Source organism: Diabrotica virgifera, chromosome 10 (genome assembly GCF_917563875.1).
Source record: "Diabrotica virgifera virgifera chromosome 10, PGI_DIABVI_V3a".
Classification (NCBI taxonomy): domain Eukaryota; kingdom Metazoa; phylum Arthropoda; class Insecta; order Coleoptera; family Chrysomelidae; genus Diabrotica; species Diabrotica virgifera.
In genome coordinates, this window is record NC_065452.1 from 110846591 (window position 1) to 110869330 (window position 22740).

General features: G+C 33.8%; 1 protein-coding gene across 2 annotated transcripts in view; it reads right to left on the reverse strand.

Moving 5' to 3' along the window:
* Positions 1 to 263: 263 nt before the first annotated feature.
* Positions 264 to 22740, reverse strand: part of LOC114336105 (transcription initiation factor IIA subunit 1-like) — a 221421-nt gene continuing 198944 nt past the window's right edge. For both annotated transcript variants that reach the window (XM_050663371.1, XM_050663370.1), the window contains exons 5-6: positions 17013 to 17314; positions 264 to 9614 (exon numbers count right to left, since the gene is read on the reverse strand). In XM_050663371.1, coding sequence (XP_050519328.1) covers positions 9507 to 9614; positions 17013 to 17314 — 410 coding nt within the window. In that variant the 3' untranslated portion in view covers positions 264 to 9506. The remainder of the gene's footprint in view (positions 9615 to 17012; positions 17315 to 22740) is intronic.

Here is a 22740-nt window from a genome sequence, read left to right on the forward strand (position 1 = left end):
AAAGCCAAATTGATTCTCGGATATTTCGGTCTCTTCACGTATCCGTCTATCAATTACTCTTTCCCATATTTTCATGGTGTGGCTAAGCAGTTTTATAGCCCTGTAGTTTGTACACTGTTGTATATCTCCCTTGTTTTTGTAAACAGGTACCAGCATACTGCTTCTCCATTCGTCTGGCATTTGTCCAACTACCATAATTCTATTAAATAGACCTGCTAGCCACCTTGTTCCTGTCTCTCCCAATGCTCTCCATACTTCCCCAGGAATATCATCTGGTCCTACCGCTTTTCCTTTCTTTTCCTTTGGAATAGACGTGTTTATGTGTATTAAATACAAATTCGACAGAAAGTACAAATGTTAAAAAAGTGGAGATGACCCCTTTTCATAATGACCGATTCAACTGCAATCGAACGAAGGTGGCATTTGGCATTTTCGCATAAATTGGTAACACTTATTTGACAGTTGCGGTGTTGACACTTCAGATTTGTTTTTATTATTTACTAAGTAGTATAATATATTTATATATAATATACAGGGTGTTTCATTAAGAATTGTCCATATAGTAACTGGAGAAACCTTAGCACAAAACACAAAACACTTAAATAAAATATTTCTCCTTACCGAAATACAGTGTTTTATTACAAATATTCTAAAATGATTTTATCCCATTGTTTTAACCCTTTCCAATATATTTTGTTCAAACTTAACAAACAGTTTACACATGTTAGGATACTCTAGGGGGCCGTTCAAGTATTACGTAACGCAGGTTGGGGGGGGGGGGCAAAAATCTTCAAAAATTGCGTTACGCAATAGTTAAACGCCCATTAGGGTGCGTTACGTAGGGGGGGGAAGGGGTCAAAAATCTTCAAAAATCGCGTTACGTAATACTTGAACGCTCCCTAGCTAGTGTTAAAAAATAGTTTTCCGATGTTACCAGAGGCTTGCTGTAGAGATATTATACCGAGTTTTTTATTCCTTGTTACTTTTTACATAAATATCATCCTTTGGTCTCATTGCGATAGAATAAGCAGTTTTTAAGTTATTTGCATTTAAAGATAATGGATTCCATAAAACTATGTATTTTAAACTACGTTCAATAAGATTATATGTTTAAAATACATAATCATATTGAATTCATTACATTAAAACGCAAATAACTTGAAAACTACTTACTCTATCGTATTGAGACAAAAGGATGATATTTACGTAAAAAGTAACGAAGAATCAAAAAAACATGCTGAAATGATTATTATGACAGTGGCGTAGTTTGTAAGGGGGGTAAAGGGGCGAAAAGGAAGTATATATCCCTACAACACGACTCTGGTAACATCGAAAAACTATCTTTTAACACTAGTTAAAGTATCCTAACATGTGTAAACTGTGTGTCAAGTTTGAACAAAAAAATATTGTGCTTTAACTCGGGAGTAGTCGCGCTCACTTCTGTCACGTAAGTAGTCGCGCGTAGAGAAAAAATCTCACAATGCGAATTTAAATACGAACTTAAAACAAATTTCTATTTTATAATATTTTTATTTACTTGTTATGTTAAAATAGTATATTGTGCAACAAGTGCAGAAAGGTACTAATTTCTCATGAGTTTAAAAAGTTACGAACGAAGTGAGAAATTACCTTTCTGCACGCGTTAGACACTATACTTTTTCTACAACCACAGTTTTTGCTAAAAATAATCACAATTTCCAAACGAAGATTTGTTATAATAAATTATAAATTTTAAACTGTATTTAATTAATACTAATCAATTTAAATTCCTTATACCTAAACAAATTACACAGAAATCAGTTAAAAAATTAATGCACTGCCTTAATTTGTTTTAATTTGAACTATTTTAAATAAATTATTACAAAATAATGTCACATTTGACGTAATATTTATGCAGTCACGGATTTCCACCATACCTACTTCATTCGACGTATCTTGCTGAGGTTGCTTAATCCTTATTCGTAAATTGATAATTTTAAAATATTTATTAAGAATAAAAATTGTACAATAAAACAGTTGTAACATCCATAATTTAATTTCTATTCTATAATTAAGTATAATAATTGTCTTACAGGTTGTATATTTGTCTACGTTTTAACCACAGATGTAAACAGAATATGTAACCTCAGAATGAGGTAGTCATTTGTAAAATACCAAATTAAAGTTGAAAAATAATGTGTTAAGTAGCTATTTTTTTCAGATTTCTCGGACATGAGTTAAATCGGTTCTTTTTTGAAAAGCACTATCAAATCTAATATCTTAAATAAAACCATATCATTTAAACATGTTATAATTATATTTATGATTTTATTGTAGAATGTAATGTCATAAATCTTATACTCTGAGAAAATATCAATTTTGTTAACATAAAACTGTGCAGAAAAGTGCACTTTGAATAGTGGTTGTAGAAAAATATCTATTTCTAACAATTTTAAAGCTAATTGGTTCTCACCAAAGCCATAAATTCCACACAAAAAAATTTAAAAATAAAAAAAATAAAAAAAGTTAAAAAGAAATGTCCATGCATTACTACAATCTTCCTCGAGGCACTTACGAGTGGAAAGTTATTTTGCAAAATTTTTCATCAAGTTATCACGGAAAAGGATAAAATGTTACGATTTTTTCTAACGGCGCGATTGCTCCCGGTTTAACTAACAATGGGTTAAAATCATTTTAGAACATTTGTAATAAAACACTCTGTATCTCGTTAAGGAAGAAATATTTTATTTAAGTGTTTTGGGTTAAATCTTCGTATTTTGTGATAAGGTTTCTCCAGTTACGATATGGACAATGCTTAATGAAACACCCTGTATAATTATATTTGATGTTATACTATATGGCTCTATGATCATTAACATTAAGTTAAATTTTTTATAGGTTTAAACTGATGATGAACCAAAGTTTTTCTAAAAAACACAAGGTGGATGAAAAAAGAAGATGAAGTATAAGAGAGACTAAAATCTAGAAACAGAAGCATGTACTAGTGTGTAACTTTTAAGCACAACACTCTTTTTACATTGTTCAGAAATTATATAACACCATACACCATCATATGTATCGATCAGAAAACTGAAACTTAAATGAATCTGAAGAGAAATGATCGATTAACATTTGAAAATCTGGTTGTAACTGTAACAAAACAATTCAAAATAAATAAGTGATGGAAAAAGTGTTATTATTTTAATTTTATTTTACTTTCTTATATTAGACAAGCGGCCTAAATTGTTTTAACGTATTGCAATAATTGTGTGATATATTTGATTTAAAATTAATTCAGGAATGTTTTTGTAATTTGGTAACAATGTCAACTTGGATCTCTGACGTAGATAATGACGTACATCGGGGATTATACTGTACAGACCATAGGTATATAAACCTGGGAGCGTTAAATAATCAGAATTGGAATACTTCACTAATACAATCATATTAAACGGGAAGATATTAAATAGAAGTTCAGCCACGATTTTCCGAGTCCTTTGCAATACTGGACGGTTAGATGAGGTACTTACAATTTGTGGAAAAATCCGGCATTTTCCATGAAACAAAAATGGTGTGTTGCAATGAATTTCTGAGTCTTTCCATATCCATAGAATGACAGGATACTATCGATTTTATGAAGAAAATTTAACCTTAATATTATTTAAATTAAGAAATTAAAATTAAATTTTCTTATTTAAGATAAAATTTTCTAATTTTAAAAAATTTTCTTCATAAAATCGATACTATCTTGACCTATGGATATGTAAAATCTAATTTTCAGAGGAAAATGTCACAGGAAACACGTGGATTTTTTTCACAAATTGTTACATATTATGATACTTGTATCATTACGTACATAGGTGGCAGTAGACACTCTCAATGTAGTCACTGTCAACCAATAATGACAGTTAATAAATGTTGTATCTTGAAATGGCGTTGTTTTAATTATAGTTTTAATTTATCTTAATAAATATTAAGATCCGCCACTATTAACATATGAAACATGGTGTCAGGTATGTAACACTAAATGGAGCCTTTAAGTAAGGAAATAGTTTCGATAAAAAGAAAGATAAACCAAACTAAAAATGGATTTGAAGTTGCCGTCACCCATTTATTTTGACCAAAACGTGGCAAAAAGTTATGAAAAGTTCAAACAATTTGATTTGTATTTGTTGGCTGCAGGCCTGGAAGAAAAGTCTGATGAAAGAAAAGTAGCCCTGTTTCTAACTGCTGCTGGGGAGGAAGCCCTAGATGTGTACAACACCCTTAACCTTTCGGAGGCCGACAAGAAGGATTATAAAAAGATAACGGAAGCTTTTGATCAGTATTGTAAACCACGTAGTAATCATGATATAATGAAACCGAAGATATGACACCACGCACCTCCTGTCAAATGTCAAGTGACGTCAATACGTGACGATCCCGACATTTTTGTCATTTGTTGTTGTTTGTTTCTGCTATTTATATAACAGGTTAAACATTTGGAAAAACTGGTTGTCAGAAATGAGTTCAATGGCCTCTACAATACCTCCTTATAGAAAATAATTCTAAAAATGACCATCATTATATAGCTATTTCTCAATTAGAACAAAATGAGATCGATACTGAAATAATCTCACAGAATGGTGAAGATGACCATAAAAGAATCGGTAGATATGGAAACAGGAAGATATAACCTAAGAAATTGTGATCAAACTAAAAAGCCTTCACACAAATTTCCACTGCAGAACAAGTTACAGATGTGATGACCAAACCTCTAACGAAAATAAGATTCCACATCCTCTCAAAGACGGGACTGATGTAGATGCGAAAAACCTTTTTAATAACGGAAAGTATTGAAATTTAGTAGGTAGTAATAAGGTTTTTCTCGTTGTATTCGGTGAATGTCATAATTACGTTAGTGTGATAATAATTTTAATGAAAACATCACTATTTTGAGTGCACATTTGCCTATTTTATCTTCAATAGATCCATAATTCACAAAAGTTTATATCCATTACTTTATCACTACGTTTCGTAAAAAGAAATTTAACATAAATAATCCGTAATTTTGTTACCAGAATGCTTCCACTCTTCATGTTATCCATAGTTTATTTCAAATTGGCGCAGCTAACTAGTCACGTATTGACGTCATGCGCAGAACCGAACGAATTTGAAACACTGTGGTGTCATGGTAGTAATGTGACATATCACAGGTTTAAATTTTTTCCGGTTCACAAGCTGAAAGTGAAAGTTTTGGCAACTTTTTAAAAGACTTAAAAGTAATGGCAAAAACCTGTAATTTTGACACTCAAGAAGAGTCACTCATTAAAGATAGAATAGTGTTGGGCATTCGCGACCCGAATATGCAAGAAAAGTTACTCAGTAAAGATAATTTAGATCTGAAGACTGCTGAAGAAATGTGTAGGTCGTCAGAAGCAACAAAAATTCAGGTGAGAAGTTTACAAGGTCAAGAAACAGTTGATGCTGTTATAAAGAAAAAACTCATTAGTGAAGGAAGAAAACAAAGTGAAGGAAGAAAACAAAGTGAAGCTGTTGGGAGACAAGAGTTTAATAAAAGTGGTAAGGAATCCTATGACTGTTTTAGATGTGGTCTCAACCATGGCAAGGGACATTGTTATGCTTATGGAAAGGTATGTAATAAATGTGGTAAAGTTAACCATTTTGCTGTATGGTGTAGAGTGAAAAAATCACAATATAGTAGGTCTAAGCAATTTATTCAACGAAATGTACATGAGGTAGAACAAAGCAGCGACGAAGACATTGTAGGCATGATAGAGGTAGGTAATGTTAGCACGTTACAATACAATAAGAAAGGAAAAGAGTGGGTTGAAACTGTATTAGTTAATAATGAGTTTTTGGATATAAAGCTAGATTGTGGTGCTCAGTGTAATGTTTTACCTCTAGATGTTGTCAAAAAATGTAATGCTAGCAAGGAAATAGTTAATGAAAATCATGTGTTAATGTCATATATGGCAATAATAGCCTAAATGCTATTGGTCATGTAAATCTTAGGTGTGTTGTCAGACGTAAAGAATATAAAATAAAGTTCATTGTTGTTAATAATGTAGGTAAGCCTTTGTTTGGGTTAAATGCTTGTAAACGATTAAATTTAATAAAGAGAGTTGAAGAGGTACAGTTGCAAGGCAGTTGCACGGATAACTTAAAAAACAAGTTTATTAATGATAACAGTGATGTATTTAAAGGGACTGGTAAAGTTCCTTATGTCTATAAAATAGTCTTAAAAAATAACTATGTTCCAGTAGTAAGCAGTTGTAGAAGGTTGCCAGATAAAGTCAAAACAAAATTAAAGGCAACGTTGGAAAAAATGGTAAGAAACAAAATAATAGAGAAAGCTGATGGACTCTCAGAGTGGGGTGAACAACATTGTTTGTGTAGAAAAGCCTAATGGTGCTCTAAGGATTTGTCTAGATCCTCTTCATCTTAATCAAAACATTTGTTTGGATAGCCACCCTATTCCTACTTCAGAAGAAATAGGTACAAAGCTGCAGGGTAAGTGTGTATTTTCAGTGCTTGACATAAAGAGGGTTTTTACCATATTCCACTCGATAGTGAAAGCAGTAAAATCTGCACTTTTATAACACTTTTTGGTAAATACAGACTTAAACGCTTGCCTTTTGGCTTGGCTTCTAGCCCAGAAGTATTCCAGAGAATCAATGAAAAAATGTTTGGTGATTTAAAAGTGCAAATCTACTTTGATGACATTATAGTAGCAGGAAGTTGTGTAGATGAGCATGATAAAATAATGATGGAAGTGTTAGAAAGAGCGAGAAAGTATAATGTTAGGTTTAATGAAAGAAAGTAAGTTGCAGTATAAGGTGGGTGAGGTTAAATACATAGGTCAAATATATTCAAAGGAAGGAGTTAAACCAGACAACAGTTATGTTAAAGCCATTTTGAGCTTGGAGGTGCCTAAAAATAAAAAAGAGTTGTTGAGTTTGTTAGGAATGGCAAATTATTTAACAAAATATGTTCCAAATTTATCGAGTATTGTTGAACCATTAAGAAATTTAATCAAAAAAGATGTAGAATATCTTTGGACTAGTGAACATGATAGTGCGTTTCAAAGTTTAAAAGCTGTAATAAGCAACTTGCCGACCTTAAAAATTTTTGATAGTAAGTTGCCATTAGTTATACAAGCTGATGCAAGTCAGAATGGTATTGGGGTTGTCTTATGCAAGAAGGGAAGCCCATAGGCTTTTGTTCCAGAAGACTGACTGAGAGTGAGTGTAGGTTTGCACAAATTGAGAAAGAGTATCTAGCAGTGTGTTTTTGTCTTTTAAAATTTCATCAGTTTGTATATGGTCAGGATATTTTAGTGCAGTCTGATCATAAACCTTTAGTAAGAATTCAGTTAAAAGATATAAATAAAATTACCTCTCGACTTCAAAGAATGCGACTAAAAGTTTTAAAATATAATTTTAAGATTGAATACTTGCCCGGAAATAAGATGTACATTGCTGACTTGTTGAGCAGATCATTCATAAAAGATAAAGTAAAGGAGGACATAGATTTTTCAGAGGTAGTACATTGTGTTGAAAGAGATCTTCCAATAACACTAAATCGGTTGCATGATATCAAAAACAAAACAAAGGCTGACCTAGATTTTAAAGTTGTAAAAGAGTATTGTTCAGAGGGCTGGCCAGATAAAAATTTTTCGGAATCAACAGAAATTAAACAATTTGCGAAACTTAAAGATGATTTGCTTGTCAAGAATGTCATAATTTTTTATAATGATCGTGTTTGCATTCCTAAAACTCTTAGATTGCATATGTTAAATCAGCTGCATAAGATTCATTTAGAGATAGAAAAACTAAAGCAAAAGCAAGAAAACTTTTTTACTGACTTGGTATGTCCTCGGATATACAGGAATTTATTAGTAAGTGTCGAACATGGAAACTTATAGTAGAAACTGTGAAAGGGAACCACTTATGTGTCATGAAGTGCCCAAGCTTCTTTTTGAGATAGTTGCTTCAGATATCTTGGACTTTGGTGGAAAGTCATACTTAGTCATATTTGATTATTACAGTAATTGGATTGAGCTCATTAGAATAAGAAGTAAGAGTATCAGTGAAGTTATTTCACAGCTAAAAAACGTATTTGCTACACATGGCTTGCCAAGAAAATTTGTGTCTGACAATGTACCATATAACAGTATTAAATTCAAAAAATTTTGTAACTACTATAATATTGAATACTCGTTTTCCAGTCCAAGATATCCCAGAAGTAATGGCTTAGCCGAAAAGGCTGTAGGTATTTGCAAACAAATGTTAAGGAAGTGTTCAAATTATGATGATCTTTTTTATTATTTGCTAAAGTACAGAAACAGCCCATTGTGTGGTTTTAATGTATCACCTGCCGAACTTTTGAGTAGTAGAGTTTTAAGGTCAAGTTTGCCAGTATCAAACAATATATTACAACCAAAAGTTGTAAATGTATATGATAAAAGGTTACAGAGGCAAGGGATAACAAAAGATCATCATGACAAAACGGCTAAGGAAAGATGTAATTTTCAATTAAACGACAATGTACTAGTGAAAGTAAGAAAGGAAGATACGTCGTGGGAACCGGCAAAAGTAGTTGAAGAATACCCAGCACCAAGGTCATATATTGTTCAAGACCAAAGTGGTCACACGTATAGAAGAAATTCTTCCTTTCTTAAACACACTAAAAATGAGACTTTGATCAATCCATCTTGTAGCACAGATAACTTTGACTATAGTGAAAGTACAGAATGTAATAATAATAGTTATGACAAAGATGAGGAACAGCAAAATGTTAGTGGTAATATCAATGATCCAGGCGTGGGTGTAAGCCTGAATAAAAGTTCAAGGCCTGGTAGGTGTATTAAACGACCACAAAGGTTTGATGACTTTGTTACATATTAGCTATAAGTACTTTGTATAAAGAGGGGGATGTTACATATGATACTTGTATCATTACGTACATAGGTGGCAGTAGACACTCTCAATGTAATAAGTCACTGTCGACCAATAATGACAGTTAATAAATGTTGTATCTTGAAATGGCGTTGTTTTAATTATGGTTTTAATTTATCTTAATAAATATTAAGATCCGCCACTATTAATATATGAAACACAAATAATAGTAAGTACCTCCTTTAAACTTCCAGTATTGCAAAGAGCAGAACCACTCAGATCGTGGTTGAACTTCTATCTAATATCTCCCTGTATCTCCCCGTGTATATAGCCCTTACACCAATTACGTTTTAAAATATGTCCTATTTTTAGGACACACAAACTTGACACTTGACACACACACACTCAATGAAGTTTGAATCATTAATATACCCATACTTAAAGACTCTTTTTGATACGTCGGATTATCAACAAGGATAGTCACTTTTGTCTGTGGGGAATATTCAGTCACGTATGGTAACTTTTGGTTGTTAACTAGAAATCACTTCATTTAGTAATACAAAATAAAATGAGTCCATCGTAAAAATCACAACATCAAATAAAAAATTTATCTAGCTTTCTTCCTTATTACCATTCAGCATCTCCATTTGCCTTCTGAAAAATAAAATCTTCACCCTTTAAGTTCATGATGCCATCTTTCAGGTGGAACTTCCATCTATTTCTGCTTCTTGTAATCTAAAACAAATATGATGACAGTTGAATAACAGTATTATAAAAACCTATAGACACATTATATGAAGAAGAGATCTGAGAACGATATTCTTAAGGAAGTTTACATTAACAAATAATCAGAAAAATACAATGTTTGTAAATAAAATACGCCAGAAAGTCATTACCTACTGTAGTAGGTAATGGATTTAGGATTTTTTTGTATAAAACATCTAGGCGGTACTTTGGATTTTTACAACTAGTCACAAAAATTAAACTAGGAACAATTTTGTTCGTACAATAATCTTAATGCTAATGTTTGTTGAGTTCTCCTTAATGGTATTCCTCAATTTTGTTTAAATGGGTTTAATTTAACAACCAACAATAAATATCAACCCTATGAATCCGAAGAACAGGTTTCAGGGCCGGTCGATCTACGATTGATATAATATATTCTGTCTAACACAGGTTATGGAAAAAATACTAGAACGTGGACAAGACACACATATACTTTGTGTCGACCTAACGAAGGCATATGACACAGTGCCCGTGAAAAAATTGTAGGAGGTTTTGGACAATGCACACATATCTGCAACTGTCATCAAAGCCATAAAATGCCTCTATAAAGATTCTATGTCAAGGGGAAAGAGAGTTAACCATCTGTCATCTAGCTTCCAAGTAACAAAAGGCCTTAAACAAGGGTGCTGTTTATCTCCCATTCTTTTCACTATATATACAGACGGTGCTCTCAGACTTTGGAAGCAGAAATGCAGTGGTATGGGTATACCAATCGGAGACATAACATTATACACTTTGAACTACGCAGACGACCAGGTGGTAATTGCCCAAGACAAGGAAGACTTAGAATATATGACGAGAAAATTTATGGAAGAATACACGAAATGGGGTTTAGAGGTAAACATAAAGAAAACACAATATCTACACATCGGTAACCAAATACAACAGAAAGACCTAGACCTTGACGGAACGGAAGTGACTACATCAGGGGTTGTACAGAGTATATATATCTAGGGATTAAATTAACAAATAGTGGAAGAACGGAACCCAGTATAGATGATAGAGTGACGAAGGCTAGAAAGGTTACTAGAGCCCTAAACCCCTGTCTTGTGGCAATATAACATAAATTTAAATACAAAAATAAGAACGTACGACGCTATTCTGAAACCAATTTTAACGTATGGCTCCGGCTCCGAAGTGTGGCAAATGACAAAAAAATCCGAAAATAAGCTGAACCAAATACAACAGAAAGACCTAGACCTTGACGGAACGGAAGTGACTACATCAGGGGTTGTACAGAGTATATATATCTAGGGATTAAATTAACAAATAGTGGAAGAACGGAACCCAGTATAGATGATAGAGTGACGAAGGCTAGAAAGGTTACTAGAGCCCTAAACCCCAGTCTTGTGGCAATATAACATAAATTTAAATACAAAAATAAGAACGTACGACGCTATTCTGAAACCAATTTTAACGTATGGCTCCGGCTCCGAAGTGTGGCAAATGACAAAAAAATCCGAAAATAAGCTGCTTACTACTGAAATGGATTTTTTTAGAAGATCTGCCAGAATATCTAGATGTGACCATGTTCGAAATGAACAGATCAGAGAAAAAGTAGGTAAGCAGAAAACAATAGTGGAAGAGGTACAACGAAACCAACTTACTTGGTATGGACACGTCCAACGAATGGGGGATGAAAGATTACCAAAAATTACAATGAGATGTATACCGCCAGAAAAACGGAAAAGAGGAAGGCCACCGACCTCCTGGAAACAAGGAATTACAAAAGCCATGTTAGAAAGAAATCTTCAAGAAAGAGACTGGCTAGATCGATAGGCTTGGCGATTGAGTACCGGAAGGCGTAGAACGCTATAGAACCGGTTATATATATATATATATATATATATATATATATATATATATATATATATATATATATATTTTGTTATATTTCTATTTGATATGAAAATTAAATTTTGATAATTATAAAAAGGATTCAATTTAATATAAAATATTTTCAATTTTCTCAACCACGGGCATATAAATGTAGAACAACCTGTATACAACAAATTGTTATATTTAATTTTAAGAAGTGATTAAACGAAACTCGGGAAAATGCGCTTAGAATAAACAAAGTGAATGGCGCGTACCATTATCGTTGTTCGCGGAAGGTTCGATCATTAGCCTATGCTAAATAAGACTCAGTTGGAATCGATAATAGGTCATTATCGTTGTTCGCGGAAGGTTCGATCATTAGCCGATGCTAAATAAGACTCAGTTGAAATAGAGAATAGGTCATTAAATTTTGTAAATAGTAGAAAGTAATTTTAGAATGGGAATTAACTATTTTTTTTGGAAATCCATTAAGCATATTTAGAAAGATTAAAAATTGGTTTTGAGGAATACTGCGAATGAGAGTTGGTGGTGGAAGGTTGATTTGTGAATCTGGAAGGGATATTTAGAAAGTAGGGGAATGAATGACAAATAGAGATCAGAATGTTTTGAGCTGTCGAGAAGAGAAGTCCAGTAGTAGACGGTAGTGTACGGAGAGTGAGAAAGCCGGTGTAGTTCCGTGAGTGTGGAGTATCTATCGTGGAACGAGAGGTAGGCCAGGTTGAGAGTAAAAGAACCTCCTTGAGCCAAGAGTGTCCCGGTAGCTGATTGCAGTTTCGAAAAAGGTAGAATACAGCATCACGACAGAAGCAGGAACGAGAGCTATACGAGCTAGTTTTCAAAGGAGAACATTACTGAAAGCCAGGACGAGGTTTTGATCGCAGCCAAGGATAGCAGGAAACGGGTCTTGTGTGAAGACATTCTCAGTTCACCAGAAAGAGGTCAGTCTCATTTGTTTGGACATGAATGTATGGGTTTTTCGTATTAAATACCACATTAAAAATTGAAGAACATAATAAATAATATCAGAAAAGCTTCATCAAACTTAAATAGAATTGTTGCTAATAAATCCTAATAGTTAAATGTTAATAAAAACTTTCAATTGGAAACCAAAAGGAAATAAGATTCCCATTTGTAAATGTTATGTTTAAGAAAAATAAGATCTAGCAAATATTAAGCAGTGATTGCCATTTAAATAAAATAAACAATATTTTGATTATAATTGTAACCCATATGTGTGTATTATTTTACTCTTTTCTTTCCTATCCCGATTAGGAACCATTGAGGAATACTTGGAACCCACGAGAGTAAGTAATTAATTTTATAATTCGCCCTGGGATTGAAAACATATTGATATGTGATCTGGTAAATTAATTAGATTATTATTAATGCATTGATTAAATTAAATGACATATAAGAATATTACCTCATATCAATAATCAAGATCACATCAATATATATATATATATATATATATATATATATATATATATATATATATATATATATATATATATAATTTAACAATTATACGCACATTACTCTGCTTTTAAAGCTAAAATATTTACATGGAATCAAAAAGTTTTATAATAACTCAAACGGTTAGTTCTTCTGAGTCTTCTCACTACTCCATGTTGATCCAGGAGCTGAATAGACTCCACATTCACATGGTTAAGAAGTCTGTTTTCATGCTTCTTTGCAAATATTTTAATCACATCTGCAACCATTTCCATACTTAGGTATCTCTGTAAGTCGCTATTTCTTACGTACCAGAGAGCATTTACAATATTCCTACTTGGTACTTTATTCTGGAAAGTTTGGCACATTTTGATGGAGCTGGCACTGGCACATCATCAGAGCTGTATGCCATATGTCCATAACGGCTTCAGTACTTTTTTATATAGGGTGTCCCAAAAGTAGCGGAACGGTCGAATATTTCGCGAAATAAACATCGGATCGAAAAATTGAAAAATACGTGTTCAATAATTTTCAAAAATCTATCCAAAGACATCAAACACGATCCCCCACTCTACCCCCTGGAGGAGACATTTTTTCGAGTTGCGGATAGATGGCGCCAGTTTTGGATTCCCCATGAAAAAATAAGTATCATTTATTCGAAACATTTTTTAGAATTGTTGATAGATGGCGCTAAAAAATCGTATTTTTCCAATTATAGCGCCATCCATCAACAATTCCAAAAAATATTTCGAATAAATGTCGCTAATTTTTTTATGATGAATCCAAATCTGCAATAAAAAATGGGGGTTCCTATTTAAGATTTTAAAGTTACCTCCACCCCACCTCCAGGGGGTAGGGTGGAGGGTCATATTTGGCGTTATTCGGTAGTTTTTTGAAAAATTTTAAGAACGTATTTTTTGGTTTTTCATTTGAAAGTTTATTTCTCGAGATAGTAGACCGTTTCTATAATTTACATATGGTAGAACGTTTTTTCCGATTATAGCGCCATCTATCCACAATTCGAAATAATGTCTCGAATAAAAGTTGCTTACTTTTATGTAAGGAATCCAAATCTACAATAAAAGCTGGGGGTTTCCATTTAAGATTTTAAAGTTACCCCCTACCCCAAGAAGTTTTTAGTTTCAAACACATATAATATATTATGTACAAAACAGGGGATAAATATGTCTTCTGAAGTAGAATTGAACAAAACCAGTAACAGAAGCTTCAAGAATGACATAATAATGTTTTGTAAATCAAAATGTTGATAATTTTACAAAGTACCAATTGTTAGAACGGCCTTGGCAACCATCAAAATCGTATCAATTTCCATATTCTGTACTCTGTACGCACAAATAATAAAAAATAAATGAAGCGTTACTTGGGTCATCAGCACTTAGAAACTCAGAACAAAGGAGTTGGTTGGTACTTTTGCACATTCAACAGGGATTGTTTTGCAAGTATTGCATTTTATTTTTCTAATAAAAAATATGGTCACAACAAAGGGATGACAATGACAGCCCAAAGCCTTGTCACGAGACGTTTAACATTTTTCGTCAAACTCATGGGCAAAGACGGAGTCATACAAATCCATGAAAAACATCATACCACAAAGAGTGCTTTCAGGTGGGCCTAGATTTTCTATGTGGTCCAAGTGATCGTACTCGCAAAAGTCGGTCATTAAACAGATAGATTCTCAGAGGTCTAAACAGATACAAAAAAGTAGAGAAAGACTACGACCAATAGTAGTCATATAGTTTTCTTAGGTCGATAAAATATTTCTCTAAGAGGCCATCGTGATGATGGCCTTCTGCTTCTGGACGAAGATGCTGGAGCTGGGGAATTGTTGATGTTTAAAATCGCATCAGGAGATAAGGCTCTTAAACAACACCTATCCACAGCATCTTCCCGAGTAACATACATTAGCAGCCTAGTCAAACTCATTTGATAATGTGTTGTGGTGAAGAAATAATTGAACAAATAATGAATCAGATTCAAAGTGCAAATTAATACTCTGTCCTATTTGACGAAACGACCGACGTATCCCACGTGAAACAGCTTTCTCTAAATTTGAGATACATATTATACTACATACAATAACAACATTCGTGAAAACTTTGTTAAGTTCATTGACGCTTATGGGAACATAAAAATAAATGAAAATCAAGAAAGAGGGAAAGAACAAGGTCTGACAGGAGAAGCATTGGGAAAAGTGGTATTTAAACTTGTTGAAAAAACTGCACTTGGATCCGAAGAAATGTGTAGAAATTGGTACTGGCTTTAATAATACTTCAATAAGGATAAGTTTTGAATGTCTTTATAGCACTCAAAAGTGTATGAAAAGTGCCTGAAAACTCACCATTAACCGTAATTTTTAAAAATTACCCCCAGACCCCTTGATACCCCTCCTCAAGAAAAGTTCATGGCCCCCTCCTGAAAATCGGTCCTGGATCCGCCCTTGCCCTACCCCACCTCCAAGGGGTGTAGTGGGGATTGTGTTTGGTGTCATTGGATAGATTTTTGAAAATTATTGAACACGTATTTTTCATTTTTTCCATCCGATGTTTATTTTGCGAAATATTTGACCGTTCCGCTACTTTTGGGACACCCTGTATATCAGGAGCTTATTATGTATTGCCAGTTGGGAATTTCTTCCAAGGAGTCAATGTAGTTTTTTGTATTTGACGTTCAGTTCTGGTTTTCTTCTTTTTGATGTTTTTTTTCTATCTCAATCTGTCTTATAGATTCATCCCTCGTTATTTCGCTATATTGGCATATGATATACCAATGCCACCTAATTATTGGTGTTTTATTTTATTTTTTTGTTGGTAAGGTCTACTTGTATTCATTTGGTCTCATTGAATTTGATACGCGATTTCTTAGTCCATGCATTGACTTTGTTGAGCATTCCTTGGAATTTTTCTCTTGTTTTAATTTCATAATCATCAACAACAAAATATACTTGTGTTATCAGCAAACGTAGCAAGTGGTGTTTAATATTGGTATATCGAAGGTGTACAGCAGATAAAGTAATGGATCCAGCATTTATTGTTCTGAAATTTAAGTAGCAATCTTCATATTTTATAATTTTAGTAACTCACTGTATTCTAGCCCATCATGCCAGACTCGTCAAGAGCCTGAACAGCATGCAAAAAAACCGCTGAACATATCCTTTTGCATTCTAGTGCTTTTTAATTGATCAGTGATTCTATGAACCTGATCTATTGTTGCGTGATTGTTTCTAAATCCAAATTGATGCAGTGGGATAAAACATTTTTGTTCTATTATAGGTTTTAGTCCTTTTAACAGTAGCTTTTCAAACAAATTTGAAATCATTGGTAACAACGATATCGACCGATATGATGACATATCATTTGACGGTTTCCCATGTTTCGCTATCATAGTTATTTCCGCTACCTTCAAGCACTTTGGGAAGTACTTAAGTCTAATAAATCTATTGAATAGGTTTGTTAGGTTAACGACTACTTTTCTGGGCAACTTTTTCAAGAGCTCTCCTATTATGAGGTCATACTATCCTGTTATGAAGTCATACGGTGCCTTTTTTGGATTGATATCTGTTCACCTTCCCTATCCACCTCTTGCATCGTTTGCTGGATGAATGGTGTAACTTCGTAACTATAACTTTCGTTTCTTTTGTCAGAGACCAGGCAAATATCTATATTTTATTGGTCTAGGTACAACTGCAGGGTATATGTATGCTGCTGTAGACCATTAGCATTCTAGCTATCAGTTTAGATATCTTCTAGAGCCATCTCTAGGTTTGGATGGAGCTCTTTTATTGCTACCTTCTAATTTCAACAGTCTTGCCATAATATATTTTTATGTTTAATAGCACGTCTTCAGTATTGTCATGTATTGTTGTTGCTTTGCAGAGCACGGCGGAAATATTTTTGAACGAACATCTTTTTTAATTGCAGATGCAGTTCAATGCTGAAATAGAAAAAGAAGTAGAGAGCAAAAACATACAATTTTTATAAATATTTACAAAAATTTCTAATTTCTGAATTAATCAGTCCATTTCCTAAAATATACCTTGTCATACTGGCATACTATCACATTTTCAGTCTCAAAGGATTCTTCCGTTCCATCAGCATCCGAAACATCATCTCCAGAATTTAATGGTTCGTCTTCAGCTTCTCCAGTAAGATCATCCTCCATTTCGTCCTCTTCTTTGTCGTCTTCTATCTCTTCAGATCCTTCGTCACTTTTATCATCATCATCCGAGGAATCAGCAGGTCCATCACCCTGAGGAATTCCTCTTAAACTATTCAGAAGTAACTGATCTTCAAGATCGTTTGGGAAAGAGGAGTTGAGCACGGGGTCTGAATTATTACCTAAAAAAATGAAATACTAACAATGAGACAAATGTAAGAAGTAAGAACTTCATCAAATACTCTCTAAATTATTTTTAGTTTTAAATTTATTTTTTGATCTCTGTGTTATACAGGGTGTTTCATTAATAATTGTCCATATAGTAACTGGAGAAACCTTAGCACAAAATACGAAGATTTAACCTAAAACATTTAAATAAAATATGGTTCCTTACTGAGTTACAGGGTGTTTTATCTAAAAATTTAAAAATTATTTTTGCTCAGCATTTTAAAACTATTCGACGTATCCTTTTCATACTTGGCAGAAAGTGCAATTACTATACACCCTAGTAAATTATGATAAACAAACGTTTCTAGCTACTACCAGTGGCGTACGACAGGGGATGGTGAATGGTTGACTCTTCTCAAATTCTACGTCACTGGAGGAATTAATATTTTGGTGCAATTTTTAGATTCTCCAATACTTTCTACGTAAATAATATACTCTTCATTGGTAACGATAAAGTCATTAGTTTTCGAGAAATTTGAAGTTAAATATGAAACTGCACAGTTATTTTGATTAATTTATGATAATATGATTCATATGATTAAAATTTAAAAATTATTTGTACCCAGTAATTTAAAACTATTTGGCGTATCCTTATCATACTTGGCAGAAAGTGTAGTTACTGTACACCCTACTAAATTAAGATAAATAAACGTTTCTGGCTACTACCAGAGGCGTACGACAGGGGATAGTCGCAGGTTGACCCTTCCCAAATTCTATGCCACTGGCGAAATTGATATCTTAGTGTAATTTTTTGATTTTACAATACTTTTTATGTAAATAATATACTCTTCATTCGTAACGATAAAATGATTAGTTTTCGAGATATTTGAAATTAAAAATGAAGCGACACAATACATTAATCAAAATGACCGTGTCATTTAATTTTTAACTTTAAAGATCTCGAAAACTAATGACTTTATCGTTACGAATGAAGAGTATATTATGTTGATAGAAAGTATTGGAGAATCCAAAAATTGAACTAAAATAGCAATTCCGCCAGTGGCGTAGAATTTGGAAAGGGTCAACCATTCACTTTCCCCCGTCGTACGCCTCTGGTAATAGTTAGAAACGTTTGTTTAACATAATTTAGTAGTTTGTACAGTACCTATACTTCCTGCCAAGTATGAAAAGAATAAGTCGAATAGTTTTAAAATGCTAAGCAAAAATAGTTTTTAAATTTTAAGATGAAACACCCTGTAACTCAGTAAGGAACCACATTTTATTTAAGTGTTTTAGGTTAAATCTTCGTATTTTGTGCTAAGGTTTCTCCATTTACTATATGGACAATTATTAATGAAACACCCTGTATAGTACCCGATATCCATTTTTGTATTATCTGAAGGCCTGGAAGTACCCTTCTCCGCCGATTAGGGCACTGCGATCTCAAAAAAACATTAGTTCTGTAAAGTTTAACCTTTTTTTAAGCATACATGTCAAATTTTAGCGCGATGCGGATATTAGTATATTTTTTGATAGCTGAATAAAGTTGTAAAAACGATTTTCGATGTCTCATTAAACATTATTATTTGAGAAATAAAACGGCGAAGGAAACAAAAGAAAAGCTGGATAAATATTATCGGACTAGTGCACCTTCAGGCTGTACTGTCAAATTTTTGTCCGTCAATTTAGTAATGGCCGTATATCTACATTGGATGAGCCACGTACTGGACGGCCCACCGATACAGTTACACTGGAAAATGTGAATGAAATCCACGAAATCCTAACTGATCGTAAAGTGAAGGTGCCTAAATCGGCACAACTAGTCAGATCTTGAAGAAGCTTTGAATATGAAAAAATTATCGACCTAAAAGATGATCGTGTGACTACTTCTCAGCAGTGTTTGGACCTTTTGAAGCACAATCCGTCGGACTTTTGACATCGATTGGTAACCGTTGATGAACCCGTTGATTACCATGGAATAATTTTAATTAGATATCTTGAAAAAGGTAAGACTATCAATACCCAATATTATTGTGCATTATTGGATAACCCGCAGCAGGACTCGGTGACAGTGCCGGTTTAACCTAACTTCGAGCCCTGGGCGCTGGAGGTTTAGGGGCCCCATTCACTGCTATTCGTTGTCAGTTTTTTAACAAGAAAAGACATGCATTAACAATAAAGGTTTATTGTAAAATCCATAAAATATTTTTTTTAAACAAGCAACAAGAATAGCCAACGTAAAAAATAATCCTGGGCCGGCGTAGCTCAGGCGGTAGTATGCTTGACTCCCGTGCTGGTAGGCCGGGGTTCAAATCCGAGCGTCGCGGTCGGCAAGAACAACTAAATATTTTTAAAATGTCTATAAGCCCCAGGTCGACTCAGCCTGAATAAAATGAGTACCTTGGGTTAGACCAGGGGTAATAATAGGCGGATGAAGCGTAGCACTGGCCCTGTTACCTTCCTTGTATACCGTAGGCCCTAGATATAGCAGACTACCCTGCTATAATCCCAAAGGCGCGTCAGCGGTATAAAACGGGAGACTATTATTATAAAAAATATTCCAAAAAATACATTTGAAAACATAAATAAAAACCAGAAAGTTTTACAAAACAACACATGACAAACAAAAAACATATTCTAAAAAATACATAAAGACAAAAATTAGATCACTTTTTTTCTTGACTTGGCATTCGCAAACTGCCATATAATATTATCACAATTCAGTTTCTCCAGTTCTTCATTCTCTATATACAATAGTGATAATGCGTCCAAGTTTTCTTGGCCCAAATTTGACCTTAAAAATGTTTTTATTCTTTTTAAAGCCGAAAAAGACCGCTCGCCTGACGCATTAGAAATTTAGTATTGTCAAATAAATTTGCAGTTAAAATATTGGGAAAAGTTGCCTTTACATCCTGCATGACATAAAATTTTTCATAAAATGTATGTTTATTTAAATTTTGGCATAACGTTACAAAATGGGTAATTTCATTATGCAAGTTTTCTTTGGTTTCATCAACATCTTTTTTATATTTCTCAAATAAAGTATTAATTGACGTCTTGACTTCTTCTTTATCTAGCGTAAAAGAACATCTGAAAGCTGATGTTACATCCTTGTAGTTTGTAGCATTCTTTAAAAGATCTTGAGTAATATGGCATATAACATTAAATACTTCAATTCTGAATATTTCTTGCCCCTTTAAAATGATTTGACTTTCACCTGCTTCTTCGAAAAATGTTTTTATTTTCTTTAATCTTTGAAGGTCAGTTGTATAGTATGGGCCATTCCACGAACATACGCCTCATTTGGATTACTTTGACAACGAATATTTTACTGTGCAACATAAGAAGTACGAAAGTAAATGGCGTTAATAATTATTCCAATAAACAACAATGTAATTTGCAATTTACTTTCGTTCTTCTTATTTTACACAGTAGAATATTCGTTGTCGAAGTAATCCAAAACAGGCGTATGTTCGTGGAATAGGGTATACATGTTTGAGATATCCTCACCATCGCAAAAGAAAATTTTCGCTTCTTGTTCAATTTTGCTAAACTTATTTCTTACGTCTCCAACAAAGCTCAAAGAGATGTCACTAATTCTACTCCAATTGACACGTTTAAGTCCACAGTTTCTAACGTTTTGCTTGTTGCATTCACTCGTTCCAAAATTCTTGCCCAAATCAGTCTCAATAGAGCTGTCTCAAAGGTATCCATTTTATTGTACATTGTACAGTGCCTTGGCTTCACTTCTATCTGCTGATTTTTCATCTCTGTTATTGTTTAACTGGAAAACATATGTTTGATGGATTCGTAGTCTTTAAATAATGCATTTACAGCGTCAAATCGGGCGGACCATCTAGTTTCAATTAATCTTTTTACACAACATTTGCCGCTTTCTTTCAGTAAATTCCACCTTTGAGGAGAAGCCGAAAAAAACGTGTAGATACTTTGAACAGTTCTGAAATAACTAGTTGCTTCCAAGCTGGATTCACATGCAAAGTTCACTACAATTCGAGACATCTTTCTGACAAATTTCTGTAGTTTTTGGAAAAGGGCCCCGCCACAAACATTGACACGGGGCCCCTGTGGGTCTAGGCTACTTACTTACTTATTTCCTGTTACTCCGTAAAGGAGCATAGGGCATCCACGAAGCTTCTCCAATGGACTCTGTCTCTGGCCATAGCTGCTACCTCTCCCCAGCTCTTTCTCATACCTTTGTAGTCAGCTTCAATTGTTCTTCTCCAGGTCGTTGCGGGTCGTCCTTGCTTTCTTCGTCCTGCTACTGTCCATTTTAAAGCTTTCTTTGTTATATCTGAGTTGTCCTTCCTCAGGGTGTGTCCCAGCCAATTCCATCTTTTCCTTTTAATTGCAATTTCAATTGGCTCTTGTTTGGTTTTCTTCCAGAGTTCTTGATTTGTTATGATGTTGGGCCAATATACTTTCAAAATAAGTCGATGTTTAATGTCCGCCTCGATTCCACATTGTACGCCAAGTATACTTCCTAGGTAGCAAAATTCTTGTACCTGTTTTACTTCTTCTTTACTGATATATAATTTTTCTTGTCGGAGTTGGCCTATTCTCATCTCAACTGTCTTATTGACATTTATTCGGAGACCAATTTCTGCCGCCTCTTTCTCCAGTTGACTTAGCATGTTCTGCATATCATCTATTGTATGGGATACCAGGCATATATCATCTGCATATTCCATATCAGCCAGTTTTTTACCATCTAAGTAGTTCCAAGGGATTCCGTTTTTTCTGTCTATGGTTTTTGTAAAATGTAGTTGAGACATATATTGAAGAGTAGAGGTGAGAGTATACAGCCTTGCTTTACCCCTTCTCTATTTCTATTTTGTCCGTCATTTGACCCTTATGTAATACCTGGAATGTTGTTCGGTTATACATCATTTGTATTATTCTAATGATCTTAGGTGGAATTTTCGCGTGGCTTAAAATGTTTCAAAGAGCTTTGTGTTTTATACTATCAAACGCCTTGGCAAAGTCTACAAACGTCATTATCAGTGCTGCATTCTTTTCTTTAATTTCTTCTATGATGATACGTGATGTAGCAATCTGGTCAATACAGGATCTTCCCCTTCTAAAACCCGCTTGTTCATTACGAAGATTTTTATCGATTTCGACGTTAATTCTTTGATGTAAAATATAGGCTAGTATTTTATTTATAGAACACAATAGTGTTACTCCTCTCCAGTTTTCGCATAGCTGCGCGTCACCTTTTTTTGGGAGATTTATTATGATTCCATTATTCCACTCTGTAGGTACATGTTCTTCATTCCATATCTCTATCAGCAATGGTGCCAGTAACTCCACTGTTCCCTCAATGTCAGCTTTCCACAATTCGGATGGGATACCGTCAATTCCTGCTGCTTTGTTATTCCTCAGGTGACGGATTGCTTCACCTAGGCTACACCACTGTGTA